Raw genomic sequence first — 16,079 nt, 5'->3', positions numbered from 1 at the left:
TGACCGGTGAGGGCTTGACACACCTCCTTACCAAGGGACCGGAAACCGCCACCTTAACAGGAAACTGGGTTTTCAGCCCACAGATGAGGGCGGATCAAACCACACAGGAAGAGTTACCTGTCCAGGTCTGCGCCTCAGCTCAAAACGCTCTGCAGCAAGCTGGAGGGCGAGAGGTGTGGCGGTCAGTGAGTCACTCGAGGAAGCGAGTAGCAGTAGTCCGTCCAGCGGCACGGCGTCCGGGAGCCTCCCGGAGGGCGGAGTCTCCTTGACCCGGAAACGCCGTGCTCGGTCCCACAAGACCACCCATTTCCAAAACGGAAGCGGGAACCCAGTGTTTTCAACACGACTTTACGTCCCTTTGGACGTGTCGCTGGCATTTTACACGTGGCCTGCTTTTTGAAAGAGTCCGATTTTCCTTTGCTCACGCTTAAAAAAAAAAAAGCCTTTCAAAAAGCTCACACAGCATGTCTGTCATAGTACGGACCATAAAGACGGGGTGTCTCTGCCTTGGGCGACCACTGTCTCCATCTGGACCCCGGGTCCTGACGTCCCACTTGATTCAGCACACCACACAAGGGTGTCCCTGTTGAGATGACAGATGATAGGGCTGCCCTTCTTCCCCTGAAGGCTGGGCCCAAAAGGAGGCATCTTTCTCTACTACAGCCATTCTCCACACACACCAACTGCTCAGAAGTCCCAGGGGAGCAGGAGCTCAGTTATCATCTTCCAACAAAGGCCCTTTCAGTCAAGTGAGACTTTGCTGGACGGAAGCTGCAAAGTGACCCTGTGTCCTTGGCACTGGATTGGGAGGATTTCAGGTGCAGCTGCGTCGGCCACCCGAGCCCGGAGGCAGGTCCAGACACTGGTCCTCAGGGCTGCAGCCTCAAGCAGCCTCCGAGGGGCCGGGAGCCCATCCGGCAGGGCACTGGGTCGCCCCGAGCAGCATCACCTACTCCGACCAACACACCCTCCCCTCCCGCCACCCACCATGACCCCCATCCTCAGGCCAAGTGACCTAGACAGCCTCCTGTGACTCCAGACTATAAATCCAAATCCCAACACGTCCAATCCTGTATCATTTCTATCAAATCCAAGTTTCCGACAATGCCACTGATGAAAACTGTCCCTCCTCCATCCATCAGGGCTCCCAGCTCCTACCCAGCCCTCCTGCTTCTGTGAAGGGAGAACTGGGATCGTGCAAGGAAGAGGTCCCCAACCTCCTGGATATAATGCCTGATGATCTAAGGTGGGCTGATGTATGTACTGCTACTAATAATAGAGATAAAGTGTACAATAAATGCAATGTACTTGAATCATCCCTTAACCATCCCCTTCATGGCCTCCCCACCATCCATGGAAAAACTCTTGCACGATACTGGTCCCTGATGTCAAAAACACTGGGGTCAGCTGCTGTGAGGTGCAGAGGTGGAGGGGACATTCAGTGACAGGGGCTGAGGGAAAAGGGGCCTGCTGGGCTGTGGTTCAGGATGACGCAGAGAAAAGGGTCTCACTCCGGGGAGTGAGAAGCACGGAAGGCACTACAACATCGGCCACGCTCACGGCTGTGCCCCTGCCGCCCTCAGGACACATGAGTGGTACCAGTGGATCAGAGTCACCCTGGGGTTCCCTCCGACCCCCGGAAACTGCCCTCCCTGCTCCCTGCTTTCTGCTCATGTACCGGAGGTGACTCGGAAAGAGGTGCTCCAGGGAATGTGGAAGAACCTTCAGGTCACTGGGCAAATGATAGGGTGCGAGCCGGCGCCCTTCTCCTGGGAGGGGCCAGCGTGGAGTGGCCCTGCTCCGTCCCCCAGCTCTCCCAGGGCCACCCACTCACAGGCAAACGGGTCTTTGGAAAACGGGGGCACCTAAGAGAGGAGGAGAGGGAAGGAGGGGGGCAGGCAGGTGTGTGCGGAACTCACTGAACTGAGACAGGGAAGGCAGAACCGGATTCAGAGCTTCTGACTCATTTTCTGGAACCCAGTCTGTGAAGCCGCGACACTGCTTCTTTCCACTGAACGTCTTGAGGCATTATCTATAACTCCTCTCTAATCTGTCCCCGAGAAATGATCCCTTCTCTTCTCGTATAAATGATAACAATTCAAGGCTCAGCTCTGCTTGGCTCTTAAAAGATTTGGAGCTCAAGTCCGCTCCAATTTTAACCTCAGATCTTCTGAACAGGCTGAAAAACATAATCTGAATCCATTTCAATTTTTTTTTTTTTATGAAGAGTTTTGGATAAAACAAAACGAAAATGAATTTAAGGAAAAGTGACTGAAATTTTCCAAATCCAGCTCCTTCCTTCCAAACCCTAACATTTGATGCAGAGTCAGCGAGAACGATAGGCATTTTTTTTTTTTTTTTTTTTTACATAAAACACAATCTACTCGTCAGTGTGCAAATGCGGAACGTGAAAAGCCAACCAGCCCAGTTCTGTTCTTGATGCTGGTGCCTGTTAAGTAGTAGAAGAAAGATACTGAAAAGAAGCCTCTGTCTCCAATAAATGTCTTGTTTAGTAAGAGGGAAGTGAAGCGTTAGAGCATTGGTTCAGGTGCGTGGTGAGCTGCTCAGGGGCTTCGCAGTCACATGAGGAAGAAGCTGCAGGTGGATGCGTCTCCCAGCCCAGCACCTGGAGCTCAGGCTGGCGGCAGCGCCCCAGAGCGCGTCGTTTCCTGGAGAGACGACTCAGAAAGCTAACCCTCCGTCAGTCATCTGGGCACGCTGAAGCATGAGAGATTTTTTAAAAAATATTTCCCCGATATTGAACATGCATCAATTTTACTTATTTATAGGCGATACTGCAGCATCAGTTTCAGGGCCCCACAATAAAGCAAATATCATCATACACTGAGCCACACAAACTCGGGCTTCCCATGACATATCACACAGTTACTTTTAGTCTATTAGATGTGCAATAGTTATAAATAGTCCATATATTAGTTATTTATAGTCTGTTGGATGTGCAATAGCATTCTTTTTGTAAAAAGTGTAAGTACCTTAATTTAAAAATACGTTCTTGCTTAAAAAATAATGTCAGCCATCGTCTGACAACATAGTTGCCACAAACCTTCCATTTGTTTAAAAAAACAACAAACAAACAAACAAAACAGTACTCTGCTGCTGCTGAGTGGCTTCAGTCGTGTCTGACTCTGTGCAACCCCATAGACTGCAGCCCACCAGGCTCCCCATCCCTGGGATTCTCCAGGCAAGAATACTGGAGTGGGGTGCCATTTCCTTCTCCAATGCATGAAGGTGAAAAGTAAAAGTGAAGTCGCTCAGTCCTGTCCGACTCTGAGCGACCCCATGGACTGCAGTGCAATAAAGTGAGATATGCCTGGATTTCTAATTGGTCATTCCGCCAGGTGCAAGTCATTAGTAACTTAGTGATTTCTTTGCTAAATAAAACTCAAAGCAGGCATGGTGCGACTTCCGTGGGGATCCAGTGGCTAAGCTCCACGATCCCAGTGTGGGCGCCCTGGGTTCGATCCCTGTTCAGGGAACTAGATTCCACATGCCACAATTTAAAGAGTTCTCATGCCGCAACTAAAGGCCCCACACTGCAACTGAAAAAAGATCCTGCATTCCGCAACCAAGACCCAGAGCAGCCTAATAAACAAGTATTGGAAGAAAAAAACCAGGCCTGGTAACAGCACAGCGTATAAAAGAGGTCTGACCAACGGCAGTCAGGGGCTTCAGTGGGGTGTGGGAGGACGAGCTGAGCTGGACAGAACGAGCCTCGTCACGCAGCATCTCCAGGGTCAGGCTGAGGCCCTGAGGCCAGAGCATCACCACGGGCCACCATCCTGGGGACACAGACGATGAGCCAGGGTTTCGACGAGGTGATTCCAGCAGCCAGCATGGCCCTCGTGGTTCAACCCCATGGGGTACCCAACGTGAAGAGGGTGTCCTGAGAGGGGGCCAGCGATCTGTTTCAGCACCACTGGCATATGTGGCAGGCCACTGGCAGCCCTTCAGGATTTAAGAATTAACCTTTCCTGTTTCCATTAAACAGGGAAGATAAATTAGATCAACTTCTGCTATAGGCCAAAAGTTCAAAAGGGCTTTCTTCTCTGAAATCTGGTTCAAATTCTAGCTCCCAGCAGCTCTAATCCTTACTCTGCTCCCAGGTCTTACAACTTATGGCAACACACTGTCAAGAGTCAATAGGGCTGACTGAAAAATACAGGAATACCAGGTGCAACACCCAAATTAAAAAGCTGAAACACCCCAAATGATTAGGCTGCCAGTGCTTCTGTAAATGCCACTGCTGCTGCTGCTGCTGCTAAGTCGCTTCAGTCGTGTCCAACTCTGTGCGAGCCCACAAACGCAGCCCACCAGGCTCCCCCGTCCCTGGGATTCTCCAGGCAAGAACACTGGAGTGGGTTGCCATTTCCTTCTCTAATGCATGAAAGTGAAAAGTGAAAGTGAAGTCGCTCAGTCGTGTCTGACTCTTAGCGACCCCATGGACTGCAGCCCGCCAGGCTCTCTGTCCATGGGATTTTCCAGGCGAGAGTACTGGAGTCGCGTGCCATTGGAATCACCAAATCTCTTAATTCCAAAATTACACATGTCAAAAAATACCCAGTTCTCCCAGGAACAAAATGATCCTTTGTTTCCCTCAGCTAGAGTTGATTAAAAAAAGCACACACACACACACCAACAGGAATATATTAAAATGAACACAAACATATTCTCAAACTTATTTTTCTGCTGCAGAAAAACAGAAACATCTGAATCTAATTTCCTCATTAAACCCATGGGAAGGCCAAGCCAGCCCAGCTGAGACAAGGTCTATACCCCTGCAAGAATGTGGGCCCTGAACCAGTTGCATCTGCATCGCCTACTCAGTCAGAAACTGGTGGAAGGGGGCAGCAATCTCTGCTTTAAGAAGCCGCCCCCCTCCCTCCGGGTGATTCCCATGGATGCCTGAATTTGAAAAGTTTTTGCTTAAACTCCAGAAACCTACACAACAACAAAGCAGACATACCTGGCTCCGAAGATGTCCTTCTTGGCGAGATCAATTCCAGAAACAACCTTCACTCTGAGAATACGCGACTCTCCCTGTTGGAGAGGGGGGAAAAAATAGATTAAAAAACAGACTTTTGATCCATCGTTTTCTTACCCAATACACAAAGTCAATGATTCCTCTTCGGTCTAGTGGTGGGATCTGGAACAAAGCAATGGGTGATCGATCCTTCCTTAGACTAAATTCCAAAGGCAGTATTCCTGTTCTGAAATCCTACAACCCTTAGGATATACTGCAAAGACTGAATAAGCAAGTGGATGTCCTACAACCCTCGACATTTAGAGCAACCAAGTTAATTAAGCACAAGTTTAATTCAAACTAGGTCATGCAGATCAATTATTTCTACCATTGATAGGAAATATTTCCCAGCTGTAGCAGGAACACAGCCGCACACATGAGACCACTGAGATGATGCCCAAGTGCAACAAGATCCCATAAATTCCATAAATAATTCCTCCTTTGAAGTTAATATACATGTGTGTGAGGGCCGAGAGAGGAATTTCACATGGTAAAAATCTCTTCTCAAAATTACAGTTTCAAAATGTCAGTGCTGGCAAGCAAAAATAATGTCTCGTGCCAGTAAAAAAAAAAAAAAAAGGCATCACCCCAAATGGAAATGACCCCAAACCATCTCAGAAGCCATTCATTCATTCATCTGCCCGCTTATTCATTCATTCCAATGTTTTCTAAGCAGCTCCGAGGCAGTGCGCATGGAGCTTGGACTTGAAAGTGCTGATGGTCCATTGAGAGGGATGCGCAAAGCGATAGCATAGGCCCACGCGGTGGTGCCACGGCGGGAGAAGGGCTAGTCTGTGGCTAAGGCATTCGGGACAGACGAGACGGCTTACAGGGAGGGGAAGACAGAAACCCAGGGTGACTCTCAGGCTCCGGTTTCAGTCACTAAGTCTTAACATAAATCAAAACAGAGGATTCAGTTGGATTCCAGGTGCCATATGAAACAACCAGATGGGGGGGGAAGATGACTAAATAGATAAATAGGAGAGACACCTAGTCTTGGCTAGATACTTGGGAGTTTTCAGTGTAGAGTTGACAGGTAGAGCTCAAGATGTGTGAGAAGTTATCCAAGAAGAGTGAGAACAAAAAATAGCTCTGGATGGAGCCCCACGTGCAGAGGGGCAAGAGAGAAGTAATCCGAAATTTGTCTACCCAATGTGTTTAGAGAAGACATAGGTGAGGGAAAGAAACCCTTGAGTGACCTGTAGGGTCTGCCATGTCAACGGAGATGAAGGCAGGGTGAAACAAAATACGGGAAAAGGGTGCTGAACCCTTGTCCACTAGCCGCTCAGATCAAGGACACATACGTGCAATTGAACACATTTGAGAACCTTTCCCTTCCAGGATTCTTTACCCCTCCAACCGTCACTCCGAACAGAAGGCTGCTCGCATGCAAACACAACAAGGGACACAAACATGTGTGTCTTATTCCCTTTCCAGAGGCCTGCAGTCAAGCCGGACAGGATTTCACGCTTTCCAGCCTGCGTGAAGGGCTTCCCTGGTGGCTCAGAGGCAAAGCGTCTGCCTGTAATGCAGAAGACCTGGGTTTGATCCATGGGTCAGGAAGATCCCCTGGAGGAATGGCAACCCACTCCAGTATTCTTGCCTGGAAAATTCATGGACAGAGGAGCCTGGCAGGCTACAGTCCATGGGATCGTAAGGAGTCGGACACGACTGAGCAACGTCACTTCACTTCAGCCTTCACGAAAGGATTCAACCAGGTCAGAGATAACTAAAACAGGGCCATACTACCGGACCTACTAAAGCTCCCAAGGTTACACAGCCTTCTCTTGGTCCTTGAAGCAGGTGCTGAGCACGCTTCCCTTTCTCTTACACAGTCAGGTCACCACCAATCATCAGGGATTCCTTCTTAGCATGTTCTCTAGGCTAAGGCTTTCCATTTCTCACAGCAAGCTGTACCTGTAGCCATCATTTGACAGGTCCTCTGGCCAGCTCAGATGGTAAAGAATCTGCCTGCAGTGCGAGAGATCCAGGTTTGATCCTTGGGTTGGGAAGATCTGCTGAAGAAGGGAATGGCTACCCACTCCAGTATCCTTGGGGCTTCCCTGGTGGCTCAGACGGTAAAAAAAGAATCTGCCTGGAATGTGGAAGACCTGGGTTCAATCCCTGGGTTTGGAAGATCCCCTAGAGGAGGGCATGGCAACCCACCTCAGTATTCCTGCCTGGAGAATCTCATGGACAGAAGAGCCTGGCAGGCTACAGTCCACGGGGTTACAAAAAAGTTGGACATGACTAAGCAACTTTCTTCATTTTCTGGCCTACTCAGCTCAAGTAATGCCACAGTTTAAGTATCTTTTACACGTGGATCAAACTTTGGCAACACACCTGTGGAGAGTTCCTGGTACACCTGGGAGAGTTTATGACCCACTTATAATACCTGTGGGCTTCCCGGTGGCTCAGTGGTGAAGAACCTGCCTGCCAATACATGAGATGTAGGTTCGGTCCCTGGGTCAGGAAGGTCCCCTGGAGAAGGAAATGGTAACCCACGACAGTATTCTTACCTGGAAAATCCCATGGACAGAGGAGCCTAGCGCCCTACAGTCCATGGGGTCACAGAGAGTCAGACATGACCAAGCACTCATGCACACACAAGTACCCATAGCATACCAGTTGAGAACCACAGGTTAAAATGAAATCCTCTTTTGCCAGGCAAAGAGGTTAAGACTTTACTTGGGGGAATAAGGAACCATTCAGAAGAAGAAATGAGGACAAGGAGATGAACATATTTTTTCTATCACCTTGCCTCCCCGTTTCAACTCTGCCATCCTCTACCAATAACAGATCCTGCAAATCAGCAATTCTCCCCGACACCACTGTGCACAGAAGGGATGTTGGCTGGAACCCCCAGAGGATGGATACCATTAAAGGAAAGCACTTCATCTCCAGGCTGGTCCTGGATGCTGGCTGAAGCAGATGTGTGATGTAGCAGCAGGAAGGTAAAAGGACCTGTGAGAAGCGGGGAGGAGGAGGAAGGGTCTGCAAAGCAGTAACTCCTTCCAAAGACCAACTCAGAGCAGCCCAGCTAGTTATGCACTTGTGGCTGATGTGGGGGCATCAAGAAGGGACAAGAAGGGACAGCGTGATGGAAACCGAGATACAGTCAGCCCAGGCACAGAGGAGGAGACAAGGGTTCTGGTTAGAAATGCCCTGTTGCACATCCTTTGGGGTTTTGAAAATCCTGGACAGAGTCCTGGACTTTCTACCAACTCCATAGGGGGTTCAATGGAACCTTGACTGGGTTCTAAGGAATAAGATGAGCCCTGCTAACAGCAGTTCCCTTGGGTTTAACATTGGGTGGATGTTCTTACACTGGACAGACCTTCTCTGCAAAAACATACATTTTAAAAATCAGAGAACATATCTACAAATAAATGAATAAAAATAAGTTTAAATTAATGGATACTTAGAATTTTTTTATGAAAACTGATGTATTCATTAATAAGCTTGAACAACTGTTCTAAGATTTAGGGATACAGCCATGAAGACAGACAGAACCTCTACCCCACCCTGCCCACATTTTAGTGCTGAGAGTGTGCTCAACCACATGGAGAAACAAATCCAGAGGCTCTGAACACATTAAACTTTTGTACCTACACTGATTCAGTAAACAAATTCTCACCTAGGAATCAATCCTAAGAAAATAAACACGGATACATGTACCAAAATCCAAAAAAAACTAGATAAGTCATCAAAGCATTTATGTAAAAGACACAAAAGTAGACATTTAAATATTCATGGCAATTCCATGCAGTGGGCTATAGTACTGTCATTAAAAATGTGTGCACTCTGTCAGGATCTTCATTCATCCCACAAGTTTGTATTAAGCAGCCACAGCTGCGGGACTCATTACCTCGGGATAGAGATGCGACAAACTGAAGCTCCCCCCACTTAAAGTAACCCACAGTCTAGCGAACAGAGAGGTGGGGTACAAGCAAATCCAAACAAACAAGCCAGATGATATCTAATGGTGGTGACTGCTCGACTACAATAGCACAGTTGGAAAAAAAAGCAACCATGAGGAGGGAGGGAGGGAGGAGATCTACGCCTGGTAGCTGGAGAGGTGACATCTGAGCTGAAAGCTGAAGAAGACAGCAGGTGCTGGGCTGTGGGGGGCTCAGGCAGAGATGCTGGCAGCTCCCATCGCCGCAGAGGACAAGTCCAAGGGGAGAGGCTGTGGGGGCGGGGGCAGCATGGCCGGCGGGGTCAGAGTGCGGTGGGCCAGCCTCGTGGGGGTGGGGGGCATAACTGCAACCAGCTTTGGAAAGTTTCAAGCAGGACAGTGACAACATTTGACTTCAGTTTTTAAAAGACCCCTTCAGTTGCTGGGGGACAGTCACTTCAGGGGACCAAGACCAGGAGCAGGGAGACCAACTACAAGGAGATCTGGAAAGAGAGGGCGGGGTTTCACATACGGCGGAGATGGAGAGGGGACCAGATTTTGCCCACAAAATCATGTTCAAAATAAACTATTTGTTTTTTCTTTTTTTTTTTTTAAGAAAGTTACAAAACGGTTTATACAACTGAGTTAGAGACCAGCACGTTGTTGAACAGGCTGTTTCCCCTTTCGACTAGGACTGGCAAGGAGACTACACTTCCCAGCACACCTTGCAGTTGGGTGCGGTAATGCGACTAAGTTCTGGCCAATGAGACGTGGGCAGAAATGCTGGCTGCATTTTCCAGACAAGGTCGGTAAGACCCTCCCGCTCACCCACCTCCAATCTTGTCCCCCTTCCCCTGCCCAACAGAAAATTCTGAAGGCCAAGAAGGCGGCGCATCTCCCGCCTCACTCTGCCCCTTCCACCTTCACCTACCGACCCTTCCCAGGCAGTGAAGTGCAGACTTGCAGAGCTTACTCTCACTGAAAGCTGCAGGTTGCTTTAGCTTTTAACCTGCCTTCACAATACAGTCGCATTTTAAAATAAATATCAACTATATATTCAGGCACACGCAAAGCCCTAGAAAGGGTGATGATAAGAATGATCATCTCTGGATAATGGATAACTTCTTTTTGCTTATTTGCATTTTTTTCCTTTTGAAACATTAAATATTTTTGTTTGGAAACTACATTTATGTAGAAACTTCAGAAAATACGAAAGGGGTAAGAACAGAAAATTTAAAATCACAGGCTTAGGAATACAGGTTTCCATATTTTTGAAATGAAGAAACCTTTTGTCCCAAGAAAACACAGCTACATGTTGTATTTTAGCTAACTCGCAAAGGCACAGAGGTGTCTATTTGGAGGATAAGAAAAGAGTTCTCATGTAATATGGAGTCAACAGCTGGGAGATAAAAGGGAAGAGGGCCTTTATTGAGCGCTTCCTATTTACAAGCTGTGGTTGCAGGAAATTTCACTTCGCCCTGAAGGTTAGGAGCGGGAGAGCAGGAAAGAAAATGCTACTCTTAAAAAAAAATAGTTTCTGGATTAAACATCTAAACGTAAGATCAGAAACTATAAAACTCCTAGAGGAGAACATAGGAATGCAAACTAGTACAGCCACTATGGAGAACAATGTGGAGATTCCTTAAAAAACTGGAAATAGAACTGCCTTATGATCCAGCAATCCCACTGCTGGGCATATAAACTGAGGAAACCAGAATTGAAAGAGACACATGTACCCCAATGTTCATTGCAGCACTGTATATAATAGCCAGGACCTGGAAGCAACCTAGATGTCCATCAGCAGATGAATGGATAAGAAAGCTGTGGTACATATACACAATGGAGTATTACTCAGCCATTAAAAAGAATACATTTGAATCAGTTCTAATGAGGTGGATGAAACTGGAGCCTATTATACAGAGTGAAGTAAGCCAGAAAGAAAAACACCAATACAGTATACTAACACATATATATGGAATTTAGAAAGATGGTAGCAATAACCCTGTATATGAGACAGCAAAAGAGACACTGATGTATAGAACAGTCTTATGGACTCTGTGAGAGAGGGAGAGGGTGGGATGATTTGGGAGAATGGCATTGCAATATGTATAATGTCATATATGAAACGAGTCGCCAGTCCAGGTTCGATGCACAATACTGGATGCTTGGGGCTGGTGCACTGGGACGACCCAGAGGGATGGTATGGGGAGGGAGGAGGGAGGAGGGTTCAGGATGGGGAACACATGTATACCTGTGGCAGATTCATTTTGATATGTGGCAAAACCAATACAATACTGTAAAGTTAAATAAAATAAAGTAAAAAAAAAATAATAAAAAGTTTTTTACACACAGGTTTCAGACATTCAGTAAAAACTTCTTATCTTTGCTTCCTCTCAATAACAAGGTTGCACACAGATAAGCAGCCATCACCACTCTGCAAGGAAACACATGACCAGGTATATGACTCATTTATCAGATGTATTGGGCCCCATGCTGAGCAGCTACACTCTCTGAAGCATTTTATTACTTTCATAAAATCTATGCATGACATTTTAGTCCCTGGTTATGACTCCCCAGAATCAAATATTTAACTAAGGTGGATTATGACAATGAAAATATTATCTGGAGATGGATTGTATGAGGCAGAGAAGAAGTGAGGCCAGATAACCCAGGCTATCCCGACTTTGAGGGTTCCTCCCATTCTATTAATCAACTGTCCTGCATTGGTATTTGGTAACAAGGATTCTCTGCATTTGACATGTATTTCTCCTTCCTACTTAATTTTCTAATTCTTCATCGAGATATTAAACAAGGCGCTCAAACCATAAAATGGATGGTATTCTGAAGGCTTATTTTGTAAGTCAGTTGTTTACAATTCAGTTCAGTTCAGTCGCTCAGGCATGTCCAACTCTTTGTGACTCCATGAACCGCAGCACACCAGGCCTCCCTGTCCATCACCAACTCCCAGAGTTTACCCAAACTTAGGTCCATTGAGTCAGTGATGCCATCCAACCATCTCATTCTGTTGCCCCCTTCTCCTCCTGCCTTCAATCTTTCCCAGCATCAGGGTCTTTTCAAATGAGTCAGCTTTTCGCATCAGGTGGCCAAAGTACTGGAGTTTCAGCTTCAGCATAAGTCCTTCCAATGAACACCCAGGACTGATCTCCTTTAGGATGGACTGGTTGGATCTCCTTGCAGTCCAGGGAACTCTCAAGAGTCTTCTCCAGCACCACAGTTCAAAAGCATCAATTCTTCAGGGCTCAGCTTTCTTTATAGTCCAACTCTCACATCCGTACATGACTACTGGAAAAACCATAGCTTTGACTGGACAGACCTTTGTTGGCAAAGTAATGTCTCTGCTTTTTAATATACTAAGTTGGTCATAACTTTCCTTCCAAGGAGTAAGCATCTTTTAATTTCATGGCTGCAGTCACCATCTGCAGTGATTCTGGAGCCAAAAAAAATAAAGTCAGCCACTGTTTCCACTGTCTCCCCATCTATTTGCCATGAACGACTCAGTAGCCTGCTCATATAAACTGTGTGTAAACAATGACCAGATCCCCACGCCCACCCACAAAACCTCTTAAATACAGCATCTATCAAAGTGCTTCCTTTGGTAAAAATAAATCTCAAGTCCAACTCAACACAAGATACTAGAATTGACCTTTTCTCCATGAATCTGCCTTGAGAAGGTGAACTTTAATCCTTTATTTCCGATTATATTTTATTCCCAATTCTTAACAATGGCAAAGGATTCCCACCCCAAAAAGGTGGTATCTGGGTTGCGAAATAGTGGTCTTACTCCACAGGGATCCACTGTGACCCCACATATCATACACACCAGCTGTCCATGTGGACAAGGAAGTCTGGCGCCAGGGTACCTCTTAATTGTTCTCCCCTAAATGAGTTTATGTCTTTACCTTCCATATTCTACAGTATATTTGTAGTTCTAGTTATTATTAACACTTGCAGTAAACACTCTAGATTAAAAGAGATAATTGATAATTCGTATCTAAATTAATTTATGTCTTTACCTTCCATATTCTACAGTGTATTTATAGTTCTAGTTATTATCTAGTTATTATTAACACTTGCAGTAAACACTCTAGATTAAAAGAGATAATCGATAATTTTGTGCCGCTCAAGTATCTAAGTTATATATACATCAACTAACTTTAGTTGCCTTAAAAAAATAAGACAACATGTGGGAAGTGTCCACATAGTGCCTGATACCCGGAAGATACCGTTCATCTCTCCATTCCCACCTGGCTCTTGCCCCAACTAGGAGACAAGATCATGTTCCAGATGTTTTTGAAAATCCTGCACCGGCCCATCACCCCACATTCTCATCATCGCCAACTCTTGCTATATCCTATCCTCTCTACCTCCTTTCTCCCCTTTCTACCCCAATTCCTGTCCCCTAAACCTGTGCCCCTATTCACTGTCTTGAGGGGTTCGCTGATCTCACAACGCTGGTAACTTTTCTCTCTCTCTCCCTGTGCGTTCTCCACTTTGACCTAATGACACACTCAACAACAACGATGTGTTGAGTGACTCATCTTCAAGGCATTTTCCTAGCAGAAAGGAGGAGCACAAAACTGAGCAAGACGGTCTTCTCTGCTGCTCGGGGCCTAGCAGTCAACTGTGGGGGTTAGACACACACACACCTGAAATACGCCTAGGATACAGGGCTTACACAGAGGAAGAGATGTGTGTGATGAGAACAAAGATGGAGGACGGAAAACAAGAGCAGCTCAACACCAAGACTACACGTCCAGCTCAAGCTCACGTGATAAAGATGACAGCAAACAGCCCCGGCCCACAAGACTATCCGTGGTAGCTGTTCACCAGTGTCAGTCTGACACATAATATATGAAACAAGCGAAGTCCCAAGGATATCAGTTGTGGAAAAAGCTGCAGAAACACTGGATCCTGCACAATCTAAATTCCTTAACTTCTACTAGATTACAGCCATTCTTCTACCCAACAAATAGGAGGAAGTGAAAAGGATGGCCCTCCAGAGCAGCATCAATGTGAACGCACAAGGTGACTGACTTTCAGAAATTATGTTGTGTGGCTTTAAAACAGGTTCACAAATTCTTGAAATTCCTTGAAGAGGGAGGGCTTCATTTCTCTCCCTGGCAAGGGGTTGGACTTAGCCATGTCTTTCTAATAAGACCATGGGGGAGGTAACAGTGTGTAACTTTGAAGATTGTGTCATAAAAAGCACTGTGGCTCACTCTCTCTCTGAGATCATTCATTCGGGGGAAACCAGACACTGCCATGCGGGGAGGACTCTCAAGAAGCCTGAGGAGAGGAGAGGTCCCTGCAGAGAGGAACGGAGGGCTCCTGCCGACAGCCACGTGGATGAACCTTCTTGGAAGGGGGTCCTCCAGCCCCAGTTAAGCCCTGTGATGACAGCCCTCCTGGCTGACATCATGACTGCAACCTCATGACAGATCTTATATGCCAGCAAGGCATGAGTCAGAGGCACCCAGCTAAGCCATTTTTGATCTCTGGATACACAGAAACTAATAATCCTTATTGTTTTACGATGCTAAATTTGGGGATAATCTGTTACACAGCAATAGAGAATTAACACGCAGGGAGAATCCCATGCAACAATGGGCGTCTGATTTATCTCCTTGCTAAACTGAGATTTTCCAGTAATTGGGACAATGTCTCAACACAAGAAAAAGAAGTAAAGGCTACTGCCATAAGTCATACATCGCTGTTGCCTTTTTTTTTTCTTGTTAGACAGTCATATTTTCAACCAAACCTCACGGCTGCACTGTCTAATATGGCTGCCACTAGCTATAAAAAGCTATTTTAAATGTAATTAAAATCAGTTAGAATCCAGTTTCTTGGCGACAGTAGCCACATTTTAAGTGCTCAACAGTCCCATATGCCTAGTGGCTATTGTACTGGACAGCACAGAGAACGTTTCCATAATCACAGAAAGTTCTACAGGACGGTGCTGCTCTAAGGGCACCAATATAGGGCAAGAAGGGAGCAGCATCTGAATAATGTCCTGTGGCAGGGAAGATAGGAAAGAAGGATGGGAGGGAGGAAGGGGCCGCTATTCTTACCCTAATTACAACTTAGAACACAGCAGAAGAGTTAAACTATGGGACCCAGCTATCTGGAAATGAGAGAGGCATTATGGTCATCACACGTTCCAGGGTCAAGGTCTCTTTTGAAAGATGAAAGACCAGCACGCAAATTACATGCTTATCAATTAAGAGCTATGAAGACTAATAAAGCAAATACTATGGCGTATAGCACGGTCTTTCTGCATCGAGACATTTTAAAAATCGTTATGTATGTAGAGGCATAGCAGCGATGGTGATTTCACAGCCAGTGTCATGAAGATCTGGGAGTTTTAGCTGATGAGGCCAGAATCATAGCAAGGTTGCAAGTCTTGCAAAATAGTCATAGAAAATGCATTTGGGAGGCAAGAAAAGAGGTAGAACTTCAACAGGGCTTCTCGGTCCCTTTAAGGGAATTATGGACACCCTGGAACACAGAGACAAAAGGCTGGTTTGGACTGAAAACAGTGGGTGGAGTCAGGGTGGCCGACCACCCTAGAGGGAGCCAGACCAGGTCCCAAGGATGCCCTGCAGGCAAAGGAGATGGCAAGATGGGAGGAAAGTCTGGAAACAGTTACATTTGGGCAGACTGGCTGCAACCATATCACCTGCTCCAGAAAAGCAACGTTGTAGCAGAAGACAAACTGCCCTAGAATCGCATTCGAGCACGCATATGATTTCCGTCACTTCTTGAAGCCAGTTCTGCATGGCCTGATAAATGCAGGTCTGTCGCAGGCTCTCCTTTCCACCCTCTCACCAAATGCTGTTTTGACTATTATGCCCTTTGTTTCATTTGGTGACAGCACTGGATGTCTGTGACTTCTGGCATTTCCAGTGGTCACCCCAAGTTCCTTTATCGTCATCACTATTGCACATCGTTTCACCTGGAAAATCTATCCCTGAAGAAGAGATGAGGGAGCAGATGGCCTCAGGGGTCACTGCTAGGCTGAGGAGTCAGCAGCAGTGGGCGGCAGCCAAGGTCAGGGACAGGCCTACTGACGTGTGTTTCCATGGGCCTCGCAGCTCGCATGACTCAAATGCACGCCTCAGC

The 16,079-nt window shown here is 46.6% G+C and overlaps 1 protein-coding gene across 17 annotated transcripts in view; it reads right to left on the bottom strand.

The window, feature by feature from the left end:
- Nucleotides 1–16,079, bottom strand: part of NEDD4L (NEDD4 like E3 ubiquitin protein ligase) — a 375,462-nt gene that overhangs the window by 249,163 nt on the left and 110,220 nt on the right. For all 17 annotated transcript variants that reach the window (XM_086373616.1, XM_086373612.1, XM_086373613.1 and 14 more), the window contains one exon: nucleotides 4,985–5,058. In XM_086373616.1, coding sequence (XP_086229742.1) covers nucleotides 4,985–5,058 — 74 coding nt within the window. The remainder of the gene's footprint in view (nucleotides 1–4,984; nucleotides 5,059–16,079) is intronic.

Source organism: Bos grunniens, chromosome 24 (assembly GCF_055505025.1).
Source record: "Bos grunniens cultivar Pamir isolate PY7600 chromosome 24, Bosgru_T2T1.0, whole genome shotgun sequence".
Taxonomy (NCBI): domain Eukaryota; kingdom Metazoa; phylum Chordata; class Mammalia; order Artiodactyla; family Bovidae; genus Bos; species Bos grunniens.
The sequence above is the reverse complement of the archived record's forward strand: the minus strand, read 5'-3'. Positions and strand labels throughout refer to the sequence as shown.